The sequence below is a fragment of the Fusarium falciforme genome, chromosome 4, assembly GCF_026873545.1.
Source record: "Fusarium falciforme chromosome 4, complete sequence".
Taxonomy (NCBI): Eukaryota; Fungi; Ascomycota; class Sordariomycetes; order Hypocreales; family Nectriaceae; genus Fusarium; species Fusarium falciforme.
The window spans coordinates 786,443-812,467 of record NC_070547.1 but is presented as its reverse complement, the minus strand read 5'-3'; the positions used below and the strand labels follow the sequence as shown (position 1 = coordinate 812,467).

Below are 26,025 nucleotides of genomic sequence, written 5' to 3'. Positions count from 1 at the left end.
GGTTTTTCCGTTTTATAGAGTTTATCCTTAACTTCGTCTTTAAGTCCTTCGTAGAATATAATTTAGAGGGCACTTATTCCCTAGTTAAGGAATAAGGTGATCTATATAAACTCGGCTACATAGGTTAAGGCGGCCTTCGTCTATCGCAGGTTCTTAAGTTTCTACGTAGCCTACTATTCCTTATTAATAGTTCCGAAGTTTTATCTGATTGCGTCCTCAAAGTTCTTATATTCGGCGAAAAGGAGTTATGTTTCTTCGGTGGGTTCATTCCCGAGAAAGTCACGTAGCTTAGGCTTAAACTAAGTAAGTGCGCTACCTATGAGACATCTACTAGCGTATAGGACCTTGCTTTCGGCACTGGCTATCCTAGTGGGGAAATACTATTAGTATGCCCTGAGGGACATAAGGAATATCCTGACGTAGATAGCTTATCTATTAAATGGCTCCGGGTCCTTAGGCTTAATAATTTCGCTAATATCTTTATGGGTGGTACTAGCGGCATTGTGTTTAAATATTAGGTTACTGAGATTGTGGACCTGCTATTGTGCTAGGTCGTTTTGCTAGGCTTAGAGCGTAGTGAGTCGATCAATCTGGTTCTACTGTTCATTAATTGTTTGCTAGTATTATTATTACTACTATTCTATGGCTTAATAGAAGCGTTCCTATATATCATTTATGGATGCTTCTATGCTTATAAGTCGTTCCTGAGTAATTCTAGCGTTATTTCGTGTACCATCTAAGAGGTTATTATGCTAGGTGGTTAGGTAGTTGTACTTATTCCTGAGTTTATGGACTTCGTCCTTATGCGAGGCCGGGACGATATGTTCCTTATCGTTATCGTCCGTATCCATCGGGACGTTGGGTTCCTCTGGCTTAGTCGCGGGCTATCCCTATTAGGGGGTGATAGGCAGCTTGCTGCGAGAGGTAGAAGGGGATCCGGTGTTAGGCGCCATAGTAACAATATTACTCAGAGTATATAGTGCACTACTAAATAAGAGCTATCAATATGTGACGATTATATATTTCCCAAGGGATAAACTAATCGTGCTGGTTTATATTAGCAGAGAGTACTAGGCATAGTCTAAGCAATAGTGGGTATAAGTTACGTCTAGTAATATGCTCAAAGGTATTAAGTATAACCAAGTTATATTAATAGCTGAGGTAGCTACTACATAAGAAGGTACAATGAGTGTGTTCTATATACTTTGACTTCCTTAAGTGAAGCCGATCGCGAGTAGGCGCGATGTCGTTCTAGGACCGACGCGGTCTAGGAACGATGTCGGTCCTTAGTATGTCGGTCCTGCTGTGATTGGTGGTTTAGGACTCGGGATTTGTGGAGACCACGTGACGTAGCCGCGAGGGTCGTAACACTCCACGTCTTCGGTTATCCTGTATCATTCTCGCACGCCCTTGTAGTCCTTGACCCTGTGCTCTTGAGGATCTCGATATTGTGACCAGCGACTACAAGCGACTGCTGATGACCCTTCTTTTTCGCCCTTCAGGCAGCGGCTCTGATTTCTCAGTATCCGGCTTCGCGCGAGGGTCATCCCAGGTTGTAGTGCTTGTATTATGGTCCACGAAATAGATGCGGCCTGATCTCTCCTCCAACCTGAGCTCCCAGCCTGCGGGAAGTGGTCCCATCTTGAGTGTCTTGGCGACGAGCCTGGCTTCCGTGCTGCGAGGGTCGATCCAGGTTGTTTTACTCTCATTGTGGTCTAAAAAGTATACCCTGTTACGGTCGGGAGCTATCTTGACTTCCCAGAGTGGAGGAAAGGGTGCTGACAGCTTCAATTGCCGGGGGAGACTCTGTGTCGAGTTAGTATGGCCATACGTGGACTGACTGGGTAAATATTACCTTTCCTTTGCTGTCACGACACGTCGGGCAGAGTTCTTCTCTCTCGTTTGAGGTCCAGACATGGCCACAGGGAGAACAATGAAGTAGGTGCACATCATCCCGGCTCAGCCTGTTCAGAGCCATCGGCAGCGCTTCAAGAGCAGGACTCTGCTGGTGCTTTCCGAGATGTTGATAGAATTCCTTGAAGTTCTGAGACTCCTCAGCAGGCGGGTCCCATTCGTTACATAGAGGGCACGAAGAGGTTCCAAAAGGCTTGAGAGGTATTTGGCTCGTTTTCAAGGCCTTGGTAAGATCCCACTCAACTACGTTGTGTGTAACTTCAAGATGTTCTTTGATTTTGGACTGAGTTTTGAATGTTGGCTTCTCAGCATCCTTGCAATACCTGCAGATCCATTGCTGCAAGTGTGCAGTCATCTCGTGAGTGAACCACTCCTTTTGAGTGATAAAGAGACCAGAAGTGCAGTCTTTGAATGTGCACACATACGGTCGAAGGTCAGCTAAGACGTGCTTTCTGCTCAGCTGTTAGTCTTAAGGGCCACGAATTGTCTCTGTGATCAAACGCTTGCCTCCATCCGGCTTGGGTGCCCAGAACTTGGGTTATTCTGCAATATGGGCACTCAATGGGTTCTCTAAACTCCAAATTCTGCCCGTTGAACGTCAAGTCGTCCAGGTCCGGAATATCCTGACTCGTAGCTTCGTCAGACGAACTGATGAACGAAGTCGGGGGCGTAGAGATTGAAGTTTGGTCGGCCATGTCGTCAGGGACACGATCCTCGACTGTTGCAGGTTGAGCGTTTTTGGCCTGTCTATACCTGATGATCATGCGTCGTTTGGTAAGGGCATTTCCCAGACGCTGCGCCAACCAAGCTTCATCCTTGACCTTTGGGAACTTGTCCTTCACGTGAGTGATGTCGGGAGAGCTTTCACGTGGCTCAAAGCTTTCTGGATTAGGAACCTGTTCCTTGTCTTGGTCCGAGGAACGCAAGGGGTTAGAGACGAAGGAGACCATATTGAAATTTACAAGTGCGACCTGGTCGTAGAATGAGGCCAGTTCCTGATACAGCAATTGCCTGATATGGAAGTTTGTTGCTTATATGTGCCTGGACCATGTGAGCACATGGCCAAGGCAGAAGCATCAGGTCGCATAATGAGATTGGGACTTCGAAAGCCATCGAGTGGCGCAGCTGGCATGGAATCTCGGCATATTCGCATCCCCATCGATCTGGTCCTGGCAAATGATACCAAGACGAATGTGCATTGTCTTGTATCCAAGATTAACGGAGGCTAACATCCTGAAACAAAATATCCTAGCTCCTGGGAAGCTAATTACATAAACATCGGCTGAAACCATCCCTGAAGGATCTCAAGGACGACTCGTGAGACGGACACCAATAGCGGCGACTGTGCCCAAGTAAGTAAGATAAACAGGGTTGAAATTGCACATGGATCCCTCTCAGCGCAACATGCGTCTGGTTTGAGCTTACAACATTCGCTCTTAGACCTCAATGAGGCTTTGGCACTGCGAGACAACACAATAGGCTATTTGGTAGGGGTTCTGGGATGTCATATCAAGGCAGCATGGTATAAAGGAGGGCTATAGGAAACAGAATTCTTGAAAAGCAACACAATAAGTCCGAATTTAAAGCAAGTACATCGAATTGGTCTAGAGCACCTTTCCCTTTGCACACCCTCAGCCCTAATGAACCTCTACGTATTCCTCTGAGCCCCAAGAAATAAGACTCTTGAGAAAAATCCCAACTCCGACCCGGATGTACGCCTCGACCTTGCCCGAAGGTGAACTGGTTATGACCAAGACGTAGTACAGGGTGGAATCTTCAGGCCCAGATGGCTTGGACTTTCCAATGATGATACATCGGAGAGCCACGAGCTCGAGATGTGTATAAGTGTCTAGATCGAACTTGATTCTCCCCGAGACCATTTCCGGGTCGGCTGATGAGGAGAATTTCCTTGCCGACTGCGACTTGAGAACGGGCGTTGGATTGCTCCCATTGGCTTCCCAATATTGTCTCCCAGTTTTAGCTTCAAACGGAGACTCATAGTCTTTAGTCCAGTCGACTTCCTCAAACGGCGCATCGACGTACGTGATGCTACCATCAAAGGACATCCACGACCAGGATGGAACATTCCAATCTGCCGGGTAGGTAATGCGAGCTAAGGAACCCGACTCTGGTCGCTGCCACAAGAGGCTACGCTCAAAGAAGGCCTGAAACACGCCATAGCCACCTCTTGTCTTAAAAGTTGACATCAATCTCTTCTCCAGACCTGATATGGCAATGGGCCGATCTGAAGGGTTAGTGAACTTGAGGCTCGAGTACATCTTGAACAGGTTCTGTGAGAGAACGATCCTGCCACCCTTGTAGTACTCGACGATGGAGTTGGGGAAGTCAGAATCGCCCAAGAAAGCGGCTTTGTCACTGGAGTTTGTTAGCTAGATGCGGCACATAGTGCTAAGGATGGATGTACTTTGCCAACTTCATCAAACTCTCGCAGTGTACACCTTCACCACACTCTAGGTAGACCTGAGTCGAGGTAAAGTGAATCGACCGTCGTGCAAGTGCTCTCTCCTGTAGCACCCATCCACGCTTGTTTAGGGGTGCCTCTTCCATGTCTTGGGCAAAGTTATCTATAAACTTGCAGACATAGGTGGTGGCCCCAGAAGGGGAACGCAGCGTTACGAAAGGTCGCTCATCTCGTCGAGTCTCCAAGAAACCTTCAGCAGATGAACTGGCCGAGCTAGCCGCAATCACACAAGTGGCATTGCTAAAGACCTGCTGCATCCGGGCGGCTTCACGCTTCCAGTCATCTTGGTCATCTTGAATAACGCACAAGGAATCGATCCACAAGTACCTCACGTTCAACCCACGTGCCGTCTTGATAGCCTCTTTGAAGGTACGTGGGAGGCGACGGAAGTCGATTGCCTTGGTGAGAGCCTCGATGTTCTCCTTTAGGGCCCTGAACCTCATGCTCTTGCCCCAGCAGTGGCTCAAGGCGAAATACTGTTGGGACTCCATGTCCTCGCCGGCGATTAGTTGGAGCTTAGGCTTGTCTGAGACCCCGAGGTCAATGACACGGGTTGGAAGCTCTGCCGAATTGAGGCTAGCGTCAGGCAAGCGTCCATGGCGATGTGTTTCTCGACAAACACGTAACCACTCATGTATGAAGGCGAATTGTGAGGGGCTTCCGGCCTTGGGTAGGAGAGGATAGCCAATCTGGGCATCTGGACTGGCTGGGACCTCCTCTGTGACATTAACAGTTAGAAAGTCTGACGCAATCTTGGGAGGATGCTTGGCCAAGTACCAGGGTCTGAATAGAGTGACAGAATGGTTGGACCATCTGGCATGATCCGTATGGTAGAATCGACACGTCGGCTCAGGAGTCTCACGCTGTCTCCCCATTTTAGCTTTGAAGCAGCCTGGGTAAAGAGAAGGCAAAGGTCACATTCCTTGGATCTGGCCCTGATGTCACCAACAAGACCACCAAACTCAAATCCCGGCTGCCAGATGTCCAATGACGTGCACTTGCGGCAGAGCTTTGAGGGCGCTTGAGCAGGATACTGGTGTGACCAGTCAGAGTTGGAGAACAAGCTTTGTGCAAACTCATTATCGGCTTTTGACTGCCAGGTGTCTTTGTTGAGCCTGTGTACTTGCTGAAAAGCTTAGCAATGAGTAGTATTGCATTGAAAATGGGACTTACCTCCTGATCAACGGTCAGCAACGACAACTCCTCTGGCATGTGTGCTCTTGCTGACCATCTGGAAGGTAACCGGTCAGTGATGAGTTGGTTCGAGTAAGTTGTCTCCTTTATCTCACATTCTGCCGCCAATCTTAGTACATGAGCCTACCAGGACAAGAGATATGGTATGTCAACCTACGTACTAAGAGCACTTGTCAGTGATTATCTAGGAATGCCCAGCGAGGCAGCACTGACTTGCTGAGCTCTGATTGTTGTGTTAACTATCAAGCTTGTGTTGTCGACCTCATCGTCTGGCCCCACGACATGGATGTCAAACGAGCCCTGCTTTTGAGGGGCTAGTCTACCTCTCTGCTGCTCCGGGGGAGGAGCAAGATTATGGGGAGACTCCCTGGGGCGTGGGGGATATGTTCTGGCTCGTGATTCGACCTCGTCATTGTTGAGGTATCTGGGTTCGTTTTTTGCGTGTTGACAAATCTCAGCTAGCATCTTATGCACCTCCGTACTCGAACTCCGCATCTTGTCATCGGTAACTAGCATGTGAGACTTGACCAGGTTGAGCAGGCTTTCTAGGGCTGTCTTTGACCCTTGGAGGATCTTTTCGATATTGGACATCCACGTGCGCACCTCGGGGTGAATGTCGAACGAGCCGTTCACCTCCTCCCAGAAGTACGCACAGCTGGCCTTTCTAAAGCTAGAGAGTTGATTGTAGCCGTGAAGTGTCCAGATGAGAAACTCGACAAAGACGCAGCCCAAAGACCATACATCAAAGACGCGTGGGATCTGGTCCTTGTGGACAAATTCAGGGGACAAATAGCGCGTTGTTCCTGTCATGGTCTTGGTTATCTCCTTGAGTAGCACGCGCCGCTCAGTCGCATCGGCATGAAACTTTGCCAGTCCAACATCAGCAATGCGTAGGGTGCCATTGTAGCCACCTTCTTCAAAGAGAAGGATGTTCTCGGGCTTGATATCCCCGTGGCGGCGGCCCTTACCGTGCAAAATACCAAGAGCGTCGCAGAGGCCACACATCTGCTTGAGCATCCATGCCATCATCTTAGGGTTTTTGAGGGGGCGAGTTTTCTCTGTCTTCCAAAACTCCTTGAGATTCCCACGCTCAGCCCAGGGAAACAGGAAACAGCCATCTTCGTGGTTGTGGTACTGGTATGAGGCGATTGGCTTGATGAGATGCGGGTGGTCGATATTTTGAATGACGCGTAAAGTTTCCTCCTCTTGCTGAAAGTAGTGACTCATCTGGGGTAAGATGATCTTCAAGGCAACACGTATAGGTTTCCCATCCTTTTATATTCCATTAGGGATGTGTCGTATTTATGGGAGTCATGACATACCTGCGGAAGAACCTTCTGATGTGCCTCGTGAACTTGGATCTCTTGAATCGAGCCAGACATGCCCCCCCGAGCTCCATTCTGAGTCTGGTCGTTATCGGTGAACGGTATAAATGGTAGAGGACAGCGGGGGTGCAGCTTGTGCGCAAACTCTTCTCTCCTAAAGACGGGGGCCATAAAAACCCACTGCTTCTCAAGAAATAAGCGACGTTCAGCATGTCGCCATGAGCGAAGAGGGTTCAGGACTGAAACAGTGTCGGGCTTTGGGCTCAGCGACTGGAGCTGCTTCTGGCGCTTGCCGCCTCTCGTGCTACCTTGTTCACATAGGGGTAAGTGTTCATCACCAAAGCCACTGGCATATATCTTGGTCATAGCACCAACGTTCTGGCATGAGACCAGGATGAGGAAAACCTTGATGGCCGGCTTGTTGAGCACATAGTCGACGTGCTTGGCCAACTCGTCATGTGCGCACGTGTTCATGAGTTCGGCCTCGATAGCGTCGCGAGAGGCGAGGCGGGTAATTTCATCGGCTGGAATGAACTCCTTGCCCTCGTTATTCTCTTGCATGGCGTCGAAGATCTTGTCACGAAGATCAAAGTCCACATCCGAGGTATCATCCGTAGCATCATCCGTAGCATCATCCATGGAATAATCCTGGGAATAACTCTTGGAATTATGCATGGAGTTATCCATGGTAACATCCATGACTTCCATGGGTTCCATGGTGAGACGGGCGGAGTCGTCCAATAGCCAACGCTCAGAGGAATCCATGATGGTGGTTGTGCCAAGCGTTCTTGATTGCTCGGGAGATGGGATGAACACGGTAATGTCAAAACGGTAATGTCTATTCAGATAAGGTTAGACAACTATGCTGGACCCATTTTCCCTGAACTGTCTAACAGGCAGCATACCTGGTTGGTTCGATTGTGTGCACGATCGCGATCGGCTACCCGTGTTGGCGGCTCAAGCAAACGCTTGACTCGAGATTGTGACGTAGGGCAACGTAGTACAAAAGAGCCTTACCGGATCTTGGTCTTGGCCAAGCAACAAAAATAGCCAGGCCAGTCCGCAAGGGGCCTGAAGGACAAGTCAAAGTGTGCCTTGCGACGGGTAAAAATGGATTGGTGTCTTGTCTTGATCAAATCTGCCTTGCGACCCTTATCCCTTTAAGAATTGTTCTGCCCCCTCTTGAAAATCAGGCTCTCAGAGTCTTACCCACCCTCGATGGAGTCATCCACACACCGTCAAGGATAGCGAGGGTGATGGGAACTCACACACTCTCTCATTGCAGGTCACCTCAGAAAACCGCGCATTCGTTGCGTCAAGAGCGCCTGCATGTGCGGAGTACGGTGTGATTCTTTAGCGGGAACTGGTCATATGAGCAAGCTGAAAGTGCCCCTGGGCAACAGCCACAACGGCTATGTTCCAGCGTGATTCGTGCAATGTGAGACAGCATCAGCAGGCTGTCGGTTGAAGCCCCGGCAAGGGAACGGGGGCCAAAGAGGCAACGTTCACTCACAGCCAACAGCTTCAGAGCCTGGTCACTTAGCGCCCGGCCATATCGCGTTGGGGTCGGGGCAATAATGGAACGTGGAGTGCAACATGCATTGATTGTAATTCTATTCCTCAAAGTTGAACCCGGTGAAGAGCTGCGGCTGAGGGGGGTGCTAACAGACTCGGCTAATTCCAAAAAGAATGTAAATATGGTATGTATGTAGGTATGTAGATAAGAATCCAAGAAGAAGCAATTTGGCTATCATGTAGTTATGGTGGTTCGCTCAAAGATTGACGAAAGATAAAGGAGTATCTCAATCTAACCCGGACTCTCCCAATCCCTCAAATAAAACTCCTATCCAAGCCAAGGAGATCCGTCAAACATATGCTGGGAGAGTTTAAGCCTGTTTCCCTCTGTGACCGACGCTGAATGGATGTTATGGCGATTGAGTGGGCGATGAGGAAATGGGGTTGACTGGCTCGGAAGAATAACTCGGCTCGAGAGGGTAGTTGAAAACTTGGTTGAAGAGAGTACTTGAAGATAGATCTCAAAATCTGCTGCCCGACAACGGGATCTCAAGTTGGCATGGTACAGTCTAGGCCACTCTCTGTCACCATCCCCGGCTCTTCAGCCCGAGCATGCTCCTGGGTTGATGCTGATATGATAGATGTTGTGCTTCATCTCGACGCTGAATGTACCGGGGGGCAGCAAGCCCCGGAGCCGTCGTTCCAGCTGTTGTGTGGTGATGAGCTTGGAGTGGATCTCAAAGGTGATCGGCTTGGGAGCCTGGATCATGGTAATCGACGGTCGTTGGAACTCGGTGTATGGAATCTGGTCCGTGTGGCGTAGATCCTTGTTTGACACTTGATGGCGATTTCGTATCAAGGTGGAGTTATTGTTTGTTGAGCTCTAGTCTGTGGGATGAATGGTAACTTGTGAGGGACGGGAACCTAGAGGAAACTGCACGGTTTATTAACCAGGGACGGGTGCGTTGCCACCCGGAGTAACCAGGTGCGTGTGGCTCGGGGCTTGAAAGGGGTCTTGCAAACTAGAAAAACAAATAGCGACGGTATTTCCAAAACAAGACAACGCACGGAAGGCCTCGGTCTGAGTTAACGCTGTAAATCTGCCCAAGTGGCGTATGCACTTACAACCAAGCGTGCCAGAGCAACACACCATCGCCCGACTGATTTGGAAGCCGGTGCCGGATGATCCAGCTCAGCTGGGAGCAGCCAAGTTCCATACGCCTCAATAGCCGACGAATCATTGGCTATGAGAGCGGCTGATGGAACCGCCATGGCTGTGGCTTGGTCGCCAGCCTGAGACATTGGGTGGATGGTTAGAACGCCATCGCTTGCATTTTCTCAACGAGGCTCTCACTCGAGAACCAAAGACGTATAAGGCTGCGGTGTTCGAGTCATACTATCAGTCATTAATTTCATTGTTTTACCATGGTGCCTGGATTCTATGTGTCGAGACGTGTTTTATTGCGCCAAGTGTCTTTTCAACGCCCTTAATTCCGTTGTTCAGCTCTGTTTGCTGGCATTCCGCCTTGGCTCCGAATACGGGTGCCTGCCGCCACTGCATGCGTCAGCTCACCCGCGTGGCGCCTTTAAGGAGGTAGACACACGCAGTGATGGCGCAAGGGGTGGAAGATGAATCTGCCAACTCCGTGTTGAGCAAGGGCCGTGCTGAGGCCGACGCTCGAAACGCTCCTCAAAACGACAATAGAGCATCCCGGTTTGACGATACGATTAGCGAGGTCCAATCTAGACGCCGTTCCCTGCAAGGGCCCTCGCATCTGGACAATCAATTCGAGTTCAAGATCAATCTTGCATCCCCTAGCGAACCAGATAAGAGCGCCAACACTGAGGCCCATCGCCACAATGCTTCTCTCTTGGGCAACAACTTACCCGGCCACGCACCGCCACCATCTGAGTCAGGTTTATCTGAGTTGAGCCAATTGACTTTCTGGAGCATTCAACCAGTCATTGACAGAGGGAACGCTGTTCACATGACCTGGGAGCAGTCACAGCCAGAAAAACCTGGTCATTCAACATCCGACCCCCCTTCTCAGGGAACTTCAGACATTGAAATCAGCAGGTTGGATAGCAGTCATATGGAGCCTCTAGACTCATCAAACCACGCCGACGGGGTCACGATGGAGTCTGTCGATGACAATGAAGATGTCAACGGGGTGACCATGGAGCCTGCGGATGATTCTGAGGACGTCGACTCCATCGAAAACCGGATCTGCTCTTCTCTTGTACGGTCAGCGTTCGACGCAAGAGAATACCTTCCTATCGATCAGCTCTGCAAGATTCTGTCACCTTCTGTGGTCCACAATCTCCTGCTTCAGCATTTCGGCAATGACAAAGTCTTGGAGTATGAACGCGAGATCCTCGGCAACCAAGACGAGACTCCTGTTTCGCCTCCGCGTCGGCGAAGAATACTTGCCATCTTGGTCTTGATTGATCAAGTCAATAGATTGCCCAAATTCATCAAACATGGAGTGGACGACACGGCACTTCCTTTTCATTTCAACCACATCAAGCCAGCACGACGAGTAACCGTGTCGTACATGCCTCACTCGCCAGACGAACCTCGTCAGAAGAAGGACCGCACATGTCAGAATCCTCACCGGCAGAACGAGCCTGTTCTCAAGAAGTTTGATATGTGGCCTTGCCGCATAGCGAAGGAGTTCACGCTCTGGCAGTCAATCATACACGTGCCATTTCTCCAGTTCCCCGGTGACAAGATCTACTTCTATGATCTTTATCAGGATTCAACTCTACCGTTTGATCGTTATGAGCTGCAATCAACCGGTGGTTACGGAAGTGTTCGCAAAGTTACCATCCACCCCTCCCATTACAATTGCCATGGGAACTCAAAGGTGACTATTCATCCTCTCCTTGCCTTTCATCAACTACTAGTTCTCTTTACTGCAAGTCTCGTCTTCATTCCATGGCTGACTTGATGGCAGGACCAACAATGCGTTTGTCTCGCCGTCAAGAGGCTCCATACTCCGAATGTGCATGATTATCTCCAAGAGGTCGACCTCTTTGACAAACTGGGCGCAAAGATCAAAGACCCCCTCTCAGAGCACTTGATCCCACTGCAGTTGACGTTCAAGCACGGAAAAGACTACTTCTTGATGTTCCCATGGGCCGACGGGAACTTGAAACAATTCTGGAGCACGCGGACAGCCAACCCCGAGGACCCGAAACAAGTTTGCTGGTTCATATCCCAATGCAGTGGTATTGTCAGCGGGCTAAGGAGGGTTCATCACATCACCACCCGGAAATCACCAAAAACCGTTACTCAGGACGATGTAAAGGAGATACTTCTCGGTGCCAAAGAATGGGGTAGACACGGTGACATCAAGCCAGAGAACATTCTCTGGTTCGAAAACTACAACAGCAAGCAAAATCATCTTGTCATCTCCGACTTCGGCTTGACCCAGTTCAACAGCGCCCACTCTCGTTCCAAGGTCCAGCAAGGCCAGATACAAGGGTTTTCGGGCACCTATCGGCCACCAGACTTGCACATTGAAGACCAACCGATTTCTCAAAACTACGATGTTTGGTCTTTAGGTTGTGTGTTTCTCGAGTTTGTATCTTGGTTCCTACTCGGTCACGATGAGACAGTTTTTACCTTTGGCGACGCACGTTTACGCGACGAGCCAGAGGGGACCATTGGGGAGGATACGTTCTTTGTCTTCGAGAATGGCCATCACGGCACGCCAAAAAATGCCAAGTTGAAGGACTCAGTAGTTGAGGTAATGTTGACAAGTCATGCTATTGAACTCGGTACTAACATGGCCTTGCAGTGGATTCAGACTACACAAGATACGTCAGTGCTCCGAACCTCTTCACGCACTCTTGGACTTGATCCAGTTCACGATGCTGGTCCCGGGCTCCAAAGATCGATGGAAGACTGATTGGCTCTATATTGAATTCCAAGAGCTAGAGTCAAAATGCAAAGAGAGTGATTCTGACATCAGGGGATATCCTGGCAGTCCCAATCCTGACAGATATCAGCATCAACTAGAGAAACCTCAAGCAGTTCGTACTCCCCGTCCACGCTCATAATTTACAAAACTGACGCCGAGACTAGCAGCACGAGGGTTCATCGAAACTCAAATCACAGAAAGCTGCAGATATTGAAACCACTCAGAACGAGACAGAAGCATCTCCGCCACAAACTCCAACTTCAAGCACCGCCCACAGAAGGACTACAGTTCGCATGTCTCCATCAACGGGTGTCAGAAACTCCATCCAAGAAGAACCTGACAAAGGGATACAACCTGACCACGTGGATGATACTCTGGATGGGCATGTTGAGTCCCAAACTTCGAGAGTGTCGTTCAGTATCAGCGACAGGACTGCTCGCAGACTTCGAGCTGAAACCCCACCCATCGGGCTTGACCCAGTACAAGAAAGCATAGAGCACCAACTAGATGGGTCTGGATCTCAGTTTGCCGGCATTCTTGACATACCGAGCCGATACGGTACCCCACAGGAGGCATTCGGCGATTTGAGCGATGACGATGCGCTGAATGAACCCACAACCAACGATACAGGGACTCAGACCCAAAACACGAATGCTGAGCTACCTGAGCCTAATCCCGGCAATAATAGACCATCAAGCCATATATCAGGGGTTGGTGTTGTTCCAGAACCCTCGGCACTGGTAGACCCTTCAGATTCTGGCCGACACTTGGCTACTGATGCTACACCAACGGTTACCCGTCGGTCTTCGAGGTGGCACAGAGCTGGACAGAAACTCCGGGGCTGGCGATCCGCTGCTAAAGAGCAGCTTGATAGAGCGCTTGGAAAATGAATTAATAGAACTGTCTGTCATCTTTCTTCGACAGAAAAGAACATAACTCTAATACATAATGGGAAAATGAGCGAAAATGAGCGACGAGGGTTGCTGCTTGGGCCTGTATCTAGTACATAAGGTGGTGAAGGTCGGGAACCTAAATGAGGCAGATGAGGGATGACTGTGATGATTTCTCCCTTGAGCTAATAATGTTAGAGCTAGCTCTGAGTGTTGACATCCTGGTACATTTGCTATGACAGACCATTAGGTATTGATTATTCCCCCATCATCATCCCAGTGTAAAGCAACGCGCCCCCATGTTCCCTATTACTCCTCCATCGTCCCAAGATGCGAAATAAGGCGCCCAAATCGTTCAAAATTTTTCCCCAGCAGCATTAAACTTGACCTGCCACTCTTTGCAGTAGCTAGCCATGTCCTTGGGTACTGTCGGTGCGCCAAGCGGGATTCTTTCAAAGTTTTGTTGGTGTCGAAGATAATTGTGGATGTTGAGTGTGACAGGGAGACGATCCGTGTTCTTTTTGGTCAGGGGTGTCTTCGTCGTTGTCGTTGAGGGTGGAGAAAGAGTTGTAGAAGGAGTGCTCGTCTCGCTTGCCGCAAGCATTAGAGGTTGACACTGAGTGAAATGTTGGGTGAGCTTACTACACGAGAGTCATGTTGACAGTGAGTTAATATGATGGCGAGCTGTGTTTTCTGAGACTGTACCCAGCACTCTATGAGAAGAGAGACAAAATAGTTGACAAAGAGGAGATTATATTTGATGAGCAACTAATTCTTTGCAGAAACCGCCCGACTTTATTCTTGAATGGGTCATCTCATGCCTCTAGGAAGAATACCCTGACATGGTAGTCTTTGAGGCTCCAGATGGGACGTCTTCCCCTTACAATGACAGTTTCCCTGAGTTGAACATTCCCTTGAAGCTCTCATGTGAGAACATGTAGGGTACCTAGGCAGCAAGCGTTGGAGAAACCCTGTCAGCCCTATTTCACAGCAAATCCTCCACCCGTCTCCAGGGATGGTCCGTTTTCCAGGGTGTGCAAATGCATGCAGTGTTGACAAGGGAGAAGAGATAAGAGCCTTGTGAGGTATCAAGGGACCAAGAAACAAGGAGGACACAAGTACCCAGTGAATCCGAGTCCTGACCAACATTCCTTGGCGTTTCGTACAGTTTCACACACGCCCCCCTTGTCCGTATGAATCTATTTTTAAGCAAGCTTGTTTTCGCCCGGCCAGGCTGTAAGACGGGGACCTCGGTTAAGACTGGAGCTTGGGGTAACAAGAGCCGCATTGTTCGGGGTTTTCTGCACTCCCCGCCATCCGACATGACTTTATCCCATCCTTCAGCTGAAGCTGTCAACGCCAAGCGTTCAGGCAGAGATGGTACGTCATTTACTTCACATTCAACAAAGGCACGAATTGATCAACCATGGATCGTCTCTTGACCAGCAAAACAAACATTCTCATTACTTCATTGCTCCATTACTTCATAGTCTGATCCCGCAGCTCTTCTATCACGAATTAGTGACAATTTCGAGTTCCAGCCTCTCCCGCACCGTCGTCCCTGTAGTCCCTGCCAAAGACGGTCGGGTCTACGATTACCAAGGCTCGTTGTAGCCTCTTGGGCGCTCAAGTCCTTACAGAGTACTCCCCCTGCCAACCACCGCCCCATTCCCTCCTCTGTGCTACTCTAGATCGCCTCGCTGAGTGATGAGGTGGATACGGTGCACCTAAAGACCGTGCCCGAGAACATGCCGTCTCTTGGTGCACCCTGAGGTTGTCGCTGCGGCTTAACCAGTCGCCACAACCTGGACAGCGAACTCGGTATCGATGAAAGTGCGTGTTGTCGATGTGCTTGCGCAGGTAGTTGGGGTGTTTCTCCCTTCTGCGTCCAGTGGGGCGGTAGTTGCAATCTGGCCACCAGCAACTGATGTCTTCATCACCGACAGCCTGGGCTGCCGCACTGAAAGCTGTTGGTATTTGAGCTGGTGGAGATGCCGAGGTAGCAAGATGTGCTGCACTGGGACCGCGCTGTTGCGCAGAGCTAGGCGATGGAGTTTGCCCAAGTGTCACCATGACACTTGAGGCCTCGGAGTATGCAGAATCCCCAGAATCCTTCCGTGTTTGACTGCTGATATGATCTGAACCGGGAGATGAAATCTCCTGCTGGCAACCAGAGTGTACCGGAGGGATTGAGAAGCTGCCGCGATTGCTCATAGAACCGCCAGTCATATCCATCCCCTCATGGCTCGCAGGAGGAGCCTGCAGGCCAGGATGAGGTTGTGGGGCCTGTTGCTCCTGCAACTGCTGCATGAACCAAAATAACTGGTGCTGGTGCTGGTGCTGGTGCGGATGCTGAAATGCAGACTCCAGACCATTGGTCGAGGGAAGCTCATCGTGGGAGGCCTCCATCTGGCGTGTGAAGGCAGTATTATATGCCTGGAGCACGCCCTGTTCAGGAATCATGGATTCCATGGACAACTCCTCGGTAGGAGACTCGCTCATTTCCATGATGTCGTCAAATATTGGACCGGGGAGCTCTTGAGCTCTGGCGGTATCAGGAAGCTCGGAGGGTATTTCTAGGTTCGGGAGCTCGTGAATCCCGCCAACGGTGTGAGGTTCAGACCCAAGAAGCTCGCTGGAGCCCTCTTGTTGCGCGGGTGATGCTGCTTCGAGTGTCTTTTGGGGCGATTCTGCAGGAATCGGGGAGGATCCCCTGCGAGAGTCACCAGAGGAGCTCGGGGTTGGTATCATCAACGACAGAATGCTTGAACGGCGGTGCGTTGAAACCGGGCTCACAGGACGTGAAGAGCTTCCAGAAGAGCTTCTCGACTCTGTCCGATTTCGAGAAAAGATGTTGCTGAACTTGCGCATCGGGTTGCGCTTCTTGGAGGAGCTCTTCTCGGTTCCGTGAGAGGCGATACTCTCAGCGCGGTCGTGTCGACAGTGCTCTTCGAAGCGGTCGTCCTTGATACAGCAGTTGCAGAAAACACCGTCCCTCGAGAAATGAGGGCAATCGAGGACGTGCTGCATCAGGTCACGTTGGTCGACAAAATTCAGCTTGCAGTGTCCAAATGGACATGCCCAGTTGGTGCGGTCCTTGGAAAGCTGGCCGTCGAAAACGAGGAGATTAAAGGCAATGATTGCAAAGACTCTGGCCTTGGCGCAGCTGTCAATCTTGGAGGCAATCATGTCAATTCTGTTACTGTCAGAAATTGTCTCTAATCGACTGTTGGATAAGACTCACGAGCACCCCTTGGTGGGAGCACGAGGTTCGTCGACCGGAGTTTGCATTCTCCATCGACCAACGTCTTCTGTCGTATTGAGGTTTGCTTCCCCAGGGAATTCAGGTCCTAGGTAAGGAGGGGGCGAAATTGCCATCTTGCGTGTAATTATTTGATCGAGACGCTCGTAAAATGAAGGCGACGAATGCTGGTGATGGGATCGCGGGAACTCGTCCGGAGAACATGCGGGGACCTCCCTTTTCAGAGGATCGTGAGCCTCATCCAAGAGATCGTCCGAGACGAGCTTGCGCGAGTGATACGCGTCCTCCCCCGCTCACTCGGTGCCCATCTTCCTCCTCGGAGTCATAATCTGGGGTCTCCGGCGACGCGGAAGAGCTCAATCAGGTCTCCCCGTGCTGGCGAACCGTCGAATCGAGCGAGTCGGCGCGGATTGTTTTGTCGGAGGCCTGCATGGCTGCAGGATTCAGGGAATCAACCAGGAAGCGTAAGGCAGGGAACTAAAGCAGCGCAATTAGCCCGGAATAGTCCCAAGGAGTCCAGGGAAACTTACGTAGACTCGAGCCTCACGCGGCCTCTCATTGCTCCCAGGGAGGAGAGGCAGTTGCCTTACCATGCCCCATAGAATCCGATTGGGCCTGGGCGCGAGAACAAGGCAACGGCCCCATCCGTGGGAGACCCCGTATGACGAGCATGTGCTCGTTGTCGGGGATCATGGAGAGCTGAATCAGGTCGGTGCCCACTCAAAGGGACTCGGGTGGGAGCCATACGGAGCGGTTGTTGCGTCGGCGATGGTTGTCGCGTCGTCTCTGAAGAAGAGCAGAGCTTGGCGAGGCGGCCAACACTCGGTAGCGACATCGTGAGGGGGTCATGGCGCAATCTGTGTCAAGCCTGCTGAATCAACCGTGATGAACGCTGGCCGTATCGATGCGTATCCAACATTTTGGACGCAGACAGCTCCTGGCAGTCTATCAGGGGCCCATCCGTTCAGAATATCGAGCGAGGAGATGGAGCTCGTTATATCCTCAAGCTCTCACCTACAGCTCTCCACAACACCTCCACAAATTACAGGTGGCTGAGGGTCTCTTGGGGCGGAGTCAACTCAGCCCGGGGGCTGAGCAATCAATGTCCTCCCCGGAGCCATTCCAAGCCAATGATGTGTTATAAACGCTGGGTTGTGCTGCATGCGAGCGAAAGGTGAAGCGGGAGCCTGGCTCTACCCCCCGTAGCTGTGTGAGTGGAGGAGCATGGTATTGGTTGCCCCTGTACCTCGGGAAAGCTACAGCTGAGCTTTGAAGCTCCTCACTGGGACTTTTGCGTGTCATCTGCTGCTCAAGCTGCTGTATGTGGAGGGATTCACGTTGATTGCCCAATGACAACTGCAATTTACTTTGGTGCGTCGGAACTGGAAATCATTCATCGTCTTTATGGCTTGATCTTTCAACCCAAATGCGATGGGTTTTAGTAGATTAATTGGGCTTTTTCACTACCTACCTCAAGGTAAGCATTTTGCCTGAAAGGGTACCATTGGCCGACGCAATCTTGTGCTAAGATCCGCTGTTGGTGAAGAGCCAACACCAACTCCTCCAATGTGGCCTTGTCCACTTTATCCCAACCTCCTTTATCCTCGAAGCAACCCCCAACTCCAAGATGTCTTCAATTGAAGACGACGAGTCTTGCCGCTCTTTTCGCTTTCTTCTTCCTAATGTCGGCGAGACAGAAGAGGTAGAGCGGTATGAACAAGGGGGGTTTCACCCTGTCCACCTCGGCGACTTGTTTGACGAGGGTCGGTATCGGATTGTTCACAAACTTGGTGCTGGAGGCTTCGCAACGATATGGCTGGCCCGTGACCTTCTCGACACGTGCTGGATGGCCCTCAAGATAGTCCTTGCGGAAGAGTCGCAGGCTGTTGAATCCAGCGTAACTCTCGCCCACGGCATCGTGTCGGAATCGTTTGATGACCCTAGATTTGTCACCTACGAGCGGTACTTTTACGTAGATGGCCCAAACGGCCGTCATTTGTGTCTGGTACTTCCTGTGCTGGGCTCTTCTGGCTATAGGGTTTCCCACTATCTTGAGAGCAGAACCCAGCCGTGTCTAGCGCGTAGTGTAGCTCTCCAGGTCAAGGATTTGGATCAGACCCCTGAGGATGAAATCTACGACCTGCTTGGCCGGTCCGAGACTGGGTCTTTGGAGACTGAGTCTGGAGAAGCCGCGGGCCCAGAAGCGCCCAAGTACATTGTCAAAACTCTTGATTTCCTCTTGGCGAGGCGACTCATCATCAGTGAAGACATTTGCCTCATAGATTTCGACAATACGTTCCTCGCCTCTTCACCCCCAGAAAAGCTGCTCCCCACACCAGTCGAGTATCTCGCCCCAGAAGTCGCTGTCGGTTTATCTGGAGGCACAGCAAGCGATGTCTGGGCGCTTGGATGCTCCATATTACGACTGAGGTCAGGGGAGGGTTTGTTCTCCGCCTATGATATTGGCTCTCCAATCGACCTCCTGGTCGCCATCCGCCGAGTCCTGCGGAATATGCCGACAGCTTGGGGAGATCCAGTCTTTGGCTCTGAAGGACGACCGAGAAAGAATTTGCTTAAAGGAGTTCGGCTTTCAGGGCTCACAGGTGAAGTCACAGAACGGCAGTCGATTGAAGAATGGATCAGGAAGATCTTTGATCAGCCGAGTACTGGGCCGTATCGACCGAAAGATCAAGTCTCCAACATGGAAGAGAATCCATATTACAATCCACATGAAGTCTCTCACGCTCCCTTTTACGCGTGGAAGTTCTGGGAGCCTTCCGCCATCAACTTCAGAGGCAAGTATTTTCGGGGCTACAACAATGAATGGCACGCACTGGTGGAAGAGTTACCCAAAATTCCACACGAAGAAGCAGTGTTGCTGTTTGACTTAATATCCAAGATCCTGGTTTACGAGCCTACCGAGAGGTTAAGCATAAAAGAGATTCTGAGTCACCCTTGGTTTTGTATGGACGACAGAAGTTAACATGTGGTAGACAACAGTGTTAGATAGGGGGGAGTATAGCGCTTTAGGCAGTTATTTTGCGCACATGTCTACATAGGGCCAAGTAGATAATTAGATATGCAGTATCAGTGTCTTGAAAAGATTTTGTACTCAGGCTGATGTTGCTTGATTACGTTTGTTCTTCAAACCGTTTCGATTGGCCTGCAGGGAATAACGTCAACTTCTCCTTAGGCGGAAAGCGTCAAGTAGCCAGTTATGAAAGCGCTTACAACTATGAATAGGTAGGTAAAGACGAAAGAGAGACTTGCTACGTGACGAGTCAAACCCACCATAAGACAGTTCCACTAAACCCTACCTAGTCATGCTGCACAGTCCAGGCCGTCTGGACCCTGATTTCGTTGTCCAGCGGGGACGGTGCTGTTAGGCTTCTCTCAGACGCGGACTCATCGTTAACTCTAAATACCTCAGCGTCGTGTTTCCCATCACGACGAGGGCGATAGCTGTTGAGCTCTCATGTCGAATGTTGGTCAGAGTGGTAATCCGTCTTGGATCGCTTGGTGTTTCTGGTGTGGCTTCCGAAACCACTAGACAGGCCGTAGGAGCTTTCCTGTAGCCTTGATCCCCCCATCCGCTTCTTGTACATTACGATAAAGGGCCGTAACATTGGTATGCTGACGCAGGGGATCGGAAGACGGCGCAGACAACACAGCTAAGAGGGGATCAGCAATAGTTCGTACAAATACGACAAGGGAGCTCTTACGTTGTACCAAGTCCAAAGCAAGACATGATGGCGAGCTTCTCAACAGTCCTCTTCTGCAAATTTCATAACGAGTGCATTAGCAAGTCCATGATAATGATATCTCCAACCGCTTTGGTCGCGATGAGGGATTGGATGAACGGGGTATAAGCACCGCATTTTCCCTGACCAGTCCACTGCGCCGAAACCGGATTGCAGAGGAAGATCGAAGCGAAGACGCAAGCGATGTTCCACGCGATGACGAATCCCAGAGCGATCTTAGAAGACCATTGCATAAATCGAGTCGGAAAGATGCGGAGGAAGAAGCATAGCGTGCTTGCTTTGCAGAGGGCGAGGAGGGCGATGTAGACGGGCTGCATTCCGAACGAGACTTGGAGAATCCATGGGACGTTAGGTAGCACTAGGTTAGTTATCATACAAGAGTGAGGCTTTATAATCAGGAGCTTTGCATTGTTTGACGTAGGTTCTGGGTGTTCCTGCAAGTTGTGACCGCTGCCATAGTTGTAACTGATACAATTAGCATGCCATATACCGGACATCATGCCTTCCAACCGTAGACTTACAGACGCCTTGGCAAACTAGCATTGCAACGCCCATAGGCTAAGAGAGTATTAACAGTCATCGTCGAAATAGACATTCTGTCAACTTACCGTTGCGAGCATAACCAGCACATCATCCAATCCCAGGCCTGGGCCCCAGAGCCGCCCTATGACCCTCAGGGCAACTACGATCAAGACAATGAGAACAACAATGCAGTTGACGATGAGCTCGATGCGTACCTCGGTGGTGACGGGCATGCGCTGTTCGGGTAGCCACATATTGTCGATTGGCGAGAGGTAGGAATTCGGACAGTCGAAAAAGATATCGCCCGGCAGTTCAGCCTCCTAAAAGAAAGAGGAATTTATATTGCAATGCCCATATTTTCCGAAGGCCTAATGGGTATCAAGCTAACAGGATCCAACTGCCCGCTCTCGTATGCCCGTGTCATCGTGGTCATCGTTTCAAAACATGCCCACGTGCAGGCATCGTGTTCTCCGTAAGCGGTATACGCCTTTGCGTGCGAATAATACTCCAGACTGTAACTCTAGGTGCTATCCGCACATCTCCCGATGCCGATATCCATGAGAAATACCTGCTATGCTCTGTCGGGTGCGTTGCTCCGAGAAGCGTTACCATGAATCAGGGGACGTTGTAATGGCGCAGACAACTGAATCGATATGCTCCACATATTCTCAACGGTATGCCCACTTGCTCGTCTCGCTGCGGATCGGGACGACGGGCACTTGGACATTGTCTTGGCATGAATATCACCTTTCTAGATGAATGTTAGGTGTTCTGCGGCCGACCAGATGGCAATTGCTCTGACCCAAACCGTAGAGTATATCTCGTATATATGTAGGGACCAAGATACTTGACCAAGAAGATACTCTCGAGTACCAACGCCTCAAATGCCAGTCTGCTGGCGCAACTATGAAAGGGGGCCATCGGCTAAGCTTCTCAGCATCAACAACCTTGCCACAATGCATGCAATCATTCTCACGGAAGCCTCGCCTGTTTTTACTCCGTAGACCATTTCCTGTTCCGAACAAATCTCCGCGGACGCTTCAAACCATGATCCTGGCTCCGTGCGAACCAACCCTGCCAACGCTACACATGTCAACCGACATCCCACAACTTCTAAAACGTTGAGGATACGCTAGCACGGGTATCTCTGCAAGTGAGCGGTCTGAATTGATGCAGGTACAGGGAGTTTGATGACATTGGTTCTATCGTGCGACGATTAATTAGCGACCCACTGGCAAAGGAACCCTTGGTGCGTCGATCAAGACCAAGAAAAGTATATAAATACTACGTTCAGACGAGATTGCAAGAGAACCCACATCCCAGACACCAATTGCATCCCTCCCTACAACAATATTCCTTCCATCAACCCCAAAATGGCTGAAACACGCACCACGAAGCAATGGATCCTCGCTGCTAAGCCGGTTGGCACTCCCACCATCACTGGGCCCAACCCTACCTTTACTATCAGGACAGTAGAGCTGCCGCCCCTGGAGGAAGACCAGATCCTGGTAAAGGTGCTCTACTTTTCCAACGATGCGGGAATTCGCACCTTCATCGGCTGTACCGTGGACGAGGACCGCATGTATCTGCCCCCTGTGCCGATCGGGGCCCCAATGCGCTCGGGAATTATTGGCGAGGTGCTGGAATCCAAGTCAAAGAAATTCACCGTTGGCGATTTGATTATGGATTTTCATCTTGCCTCATGGAGTGAAAGGGCCATCCTGAACGACGCCCTCGTCCAGCCCGTGGCCCCGTTGCCAGCTGGCCTATCAATCACCCACTACCTCGGTGCCTTTGGAGGTTCTGGACTGGCCGGTTATGTTGGTCTACTCCACGTGGCTGAAGCAAAGCCCGAACATACAGTTGTTGTCTCAGCCGCTGCGGGAGCAACAGGATCAATGGTCGTTCAGGTCGCAGTCAAGCTCCTAGGAGCCAAGCGGGTGGTAGGAATTGCTGGAAGTGATGAGAAGTGCACGTGGGTGCGAGACCACCTCGGTGCTCACGCCTGCGTTAATTATAAGAGCCCTACCTTTGTTGAGGACTTGAAGGCCGCGACGCCAGACGAAGTAGATGTTTTCTTTGATAACGTCGGCGGTGCAGTCTTTGATGGCGTTCTCACTCGCATGAAGAAGCACGGCGTCATCGCTATCTGCGGAGCGGTCAGCATATACAACTCGGAGGAGCCTACTACGATACGCAACTGGTTCGAGATTGTGTCTCAGCGGTTAACCATCAAGGGCTTCTTCATGTTCGACTACATGGATAAGGTGCCTAAGGCCATGGAGGAGCTTATTGGCGCTGCGGCTGAGAGACGTATCAAGGTTGATATCGAGGATGTGGTTGAGGCCACCATAGAGGGGGTTCCCAATGTGTGGATCAATGTGTACAAAGGCGCTAACAAGGGCAAGTCGGTCACTAAGCTGCTTTCTTAGAAGGAGGGCTTGGATGCGTGCTAGGGATAAGAGCGGCCTTTCTGATGTTATGACCATAGCGATGAAAAACTGTGCACTGCTTTGTACACGTGTTCAGCTTAAAGTCATGAATACCCTTTCGAAAAAGAAAAATAAGAAAAGTGTTTAAACCGAACTATACCGATGTCTATAAATGTCTATCTGCTTAAAGCAAACTTGAATATCTAATACAAATACGTGTCAAGAAAGTAAGTCTTACCAGGAGCCAAACCAATCGACATAGCCAGCTGATTCTCCCTAGTATCCCAGCTTGAAGCCACCCCAGTTCAACTTGGTAAAGGTCAAATCCGGGTCGTAAGCATCCCTGACCTTGCGCATTCTCTGAATATTCTTCTTCCCATAAGTCTGGATCGGATCTTGCCACTCTCCGGCATCACCCATGTACAAGAAGTCCGTCGCAAGGCCCTTGGCATGGTTATCCTCATGCAGCCGCGCGAGATGGTGCTTCTGCCAAGCCGTGACGCGCAAATCATCCTCCTCATTCGCCCAGGACGTAGTAAACTGCCACCCTGCTTCTTGTCAGAACAACACCTTTCTAGGCTCTGAATGGAGGCAAGCACTCTAAACATTTAGGTTTCGCAGCGCCGAAGTGTACTTACAGATGTAGGACTGGTCATCGTTCAGACCGAATGTGTTGCCAACGCCGTTACGCTTGCTAACAGCCACAGCTGACTTGGGGGCAAAGTTCAGGATGAACGTGGGGAGGAGACCGGGGACATCAGCAATTTCGTCTACAGCCGCGATCCATTGGTTGTAGATGTAGATCAGTTGCTCAGCGTTAGGCTTGATAGTATGATGGCCAAATTGAATACTGTTGATATCATGTGAGCTATGTAAGTCCGTAAAACATACTCAGGCAACATACCGGAACATCTGGTTCGGCGTCTCCATCCTCGAGTGCCACTCGACCGGCGGCATCACAGCATTGGTGCGGCTCACGGCAGGGATGGCACTGAAGGCAGCGAACCTTGGTGGCGGCGACTCTGTCGTCTCTTCGAGGCCGAATACCTGAGGCGTAGCTCGTTTAGTCGTGGTGTTGTAGTTGATGTTGATAACCGCGCCAGCGCCCCTGCTTCCATCCTCAGACAGGAGCATCTTGCAAGCCGTACGGATGAAGTCGTGAGCGTGCTCTTGGTCGAAGATCTGGTACGTGCTGCTCACGAGCGGAACGTCATACGTCTTCAGCTCAAACTTGGTGACGAGGCCGAAACTGCTGCCACCGCCCTTGAGTGCCCAGAACAGATCCGGGTTAGACGATTTGCTGGCAACAACTTGGGTGCCGTTTCCAAGCACCACATCGTAGCTTACCACGTTGTCCATAGTGAAACCATACTTGTTAATGAAGTAACCCACGCCGCCAATAAGCGTCAGGCCCGGAACGCCAATAGTCTTGAGACGCCCGCCGATGGTATATAGCCCATGAGGAGCAAGAGCCGTGTACACATCAACCCATTTTGCGCCGGGGCCGACATCGATGGTGGACTTGTTCAAGTTGACGTCGAGCTGTTTGAGACCATTGAGGCCGACGAGGACACCGTTATCAATGTTGTTCGAGCCGGGGTACTGGATGGTCAGCAGAGCCTATTTAGAGCACGGTGGGAGACTCACATTCATGTGTCCACCACCACGGATGGCAAACTGAGCCTTCTCCTTGTGAAATACAGTTACAGCGTCGGCGACGGCATCAACAGTGGTAGGGAGGAAGATGCAGGCTGGCTCCATATTGGATCTTTTGTCCCAGAAGTTTATTCGCTCGGACTCGTAGTCTGAGGAGTTGGGCATTAGGAGCTCCTCGGGGTAGGTCGATTGCAGCTGAGCACAGGCATTTTGAACGCTGCTACTGACAGTCAGTGCGAGAGTGCCTGTACTGCCAGCAATGGCCAACAGGGCATGTGTTGGAAGCTTCATGGTGAGGGTTATTGATAGGAGATGGCAGATTGGTATTAACATCGCTTCAAATCGAAGGAAAACAGTTGCTTTATATATCTTGAGACCAGCATCGCCGCAGGACGCGTCATATAGACAACGTTCTCGGCATACGGCAGCCGCCTCATCGACACTATGCAAGATCCACAGAAGAAACCGATTGCGAGGGCGCAGTGCTTCTGTCACATCGTAATCTAACCGACCCCAGAGTGGTAGAGAGTTCCCGCCAGCCCTAGCACCACTACCGGCATATGTTTTGCATTTGCTGCCGGCACTGCTCGTGATTGGCTGAATAGCCATCAACGTGAGGATCGTTGCCCGCTCTCTTGCTCTGCTCAGCCCTAGTGCATTGAGCCCCTATGCTGAATCATTTAACTTTGTTGGTTAGTGTGGTGGTCAGTGTTTCGCCGCCTCGGTCTCGGTTTCGGTCCCGGTTATGGTGAGACCCCAAAGACCGCTTAGGAGAGCCAAAAATATGTACGCAGGACCTGTGAACCTTGATATACTAGTTCATCATGACGACTCTCTTTACGCGGCCTCATCTCAGCCCCATGAGACCTGCCTCATGTGTTCCAAATGCCTTGGGAAGATTTCTACGTTTCCCGAGGCTTTGGTGAAGTTGTCCCGGACAGCAGTGACACCAAGAACTTCGTCGTTGCTACAGCCCAGCATTCCCTAGGCGCGAGACTGATGGAGGACGGCGATTATAGCCTATCATTCTAAACTACAGAAACCCTACCATAAGGGCCAATACAAGTAAGTGCTATGACTTGGGAGTCTCTTGATAGACTTTGCTATTCTCAGCATATCTTGATGTGGGGATAATACTACCATGGA

At 50.6% G+C, this 26,025-nt stretch overlaps 8 protein-coding genes across 8 annotated transcripts; 3 read left to right on the top strand and 5 right to left on the bottom strand.

Moving 5' to 3' along the window:
* Positions 1–1,461: 1,461 nt before the first annotated feature.
* On the bottom strand, positions 1,462–2,864 carry NCS54_00503000 (Hypothetical protein; the record flags this gene model as incomplete). The annotated part of the gene is made up of 3 exons (XM_053150547.1): positions 1,462–1,806; positions 1,856–2,366; positions 2,416–2,864. The coding sequence occupies 3 exons, from the start codon at positions 2,862–2,864 to the stop codon at positions 1,462–1,464; spliced, it is 1,305 nt and encodes a 434-aa protein (XP_053006522.1).
* A 687-nt stretch (positions 2,865–3,551) lies between these two features.
* On the bottom strand, positions 3,552–7,680 carry NCS54_00502900 (Protein kinase domain-containing protein; the record flags this gene model as incomplete). Its single annotated transcript, XM_053150546.1, has 7 exons — positions 3,552–4,290; positions 4,340–5,114; positions 5,174–5,522; positions 5,570–5,688; positions 5,744–5,750; positions 5,804–6,862; positions 6,913–7,680. The coding sequence occupies 7 exons, from the start codon at positions 7,678–7,680 to the stop codon at positions 3,552–3,554; spliced, it is 3,816 nt and encodes a 1,271-aa protein (XP_053006521.1).
* Positions 7,681–10,565: 2,885 nt separating this feature from the next.
* Positions 10,566–12,344, top strand: NCS54_00502800 (Protein kinase domain-containing protein; the record flags this gene model as incomplete). The annotated part of the gene is made up of 3 exons (XM_053150545.1): positions 10,566–11,297; positions 11,388–12,182; positions 12,234–12,344. 3 exons carry the CDS (start codon positions 10,566–10,568, stop codon positions 12,342–12,344), a joined length of 1,638 nt encoding a protein of 545 aa, XP_053006520.1.
* A 2,528-nt stretch (positions 12,345–14,872) lies between these two features.
* On the bottom strand, positions 14,873–16,624 carry NCS54_00502700 (C2H2-type domain-containing protein; the record flags this gene model as incomplete). Its single annotated transcript, XM_053150544.1, has 2 exons — positions 14,873–16,442; positions 16,491–16,624. 2 exons carry the CDS (start codon positions 16,622–16,624, stop codon positions 14,873–14,875), a joined length of 1,704 nt encoding a protein of 567 aa, XP_053006519.1.
* A 1,511-nt stretch (positions 16,625–18,135) lies between these two features.
* NCS54_00502600 (EKC/KEOPS complex subunit BUD32) lies at positions 18,136–19,491 on the top strand (the record flags this gene model as incomplete). Its single annotated transcript, XM_053150543.1, has 1 exon — positions 18,136–19,491. The coding sequence occupies one exon, from the start codon at positions 18,136–18,138 to the stop codon at positions 19,489–19,491; it is 1,356 nt and encodes a 451-aa protein (XP_053006518.1).
* A 621-nt stretch (positions 19,492–20,112) lies between these two features.
* Positions 20,113–21,045, bottom strand: NCS54_00502500 (Hypothetical protein; the record flags this gene model as incomplete). The annotated part of the gene is made up of 5 exons (XM_053150542.1): positions 20,113–20,179; positions 20,231–20,283; positions 20,338–20,627; positions 20,791–20,827; positions 20,878–21,045. 5 exons carry the CDS (start codon positions 21,043–21,045, stop codon positions 20,113–20,115), a joined length of 615 nt encoding a protein of 204 aa, XP_053006517.1.
* A 1,119-nt stretch (positions 21,046–22,164) lies between these two features.
* Positions 22,165–23,223, top strand: NCS54_00502400 (PKS-ER domain-containing protein; the record flags this gene model as incomplete). Its single annotated transcript, XM_053150541.1, has 1 exon — positions 22,165–23,223. One exon carries the CDS (start codon positions 22,165–22,167, stop codon positions 23,221–23,223), a length of 1,059 nt encoding a protein of 352 aa, XP_053006516.1.
* Positions 23,224–23,499: 276 nt separating this feature from the next.
* NCS54_00502300 (FAD-binding PCMH-type domain-containing protein) lies at positions 23,500–25,170 on the bottom strand (the record flags this gene model as incomplete). The annotated part of the gene is made up of 4 exons (XM_053150540.1): positions 23,500–23,771; positions 23,862–24,073; positions 24,128–24,825; positions 24,871–25,170. 4 exons carry the CDS (start codon positions 25,168–25,170, stop codon positions 23,500–23,502), a joined length of 1,482 nt encoding a protein of 493 aa, XP_053006515.1.
* Between the last annotated feature and the right edge of the window lie 855 nt (positions 25,171–26,025).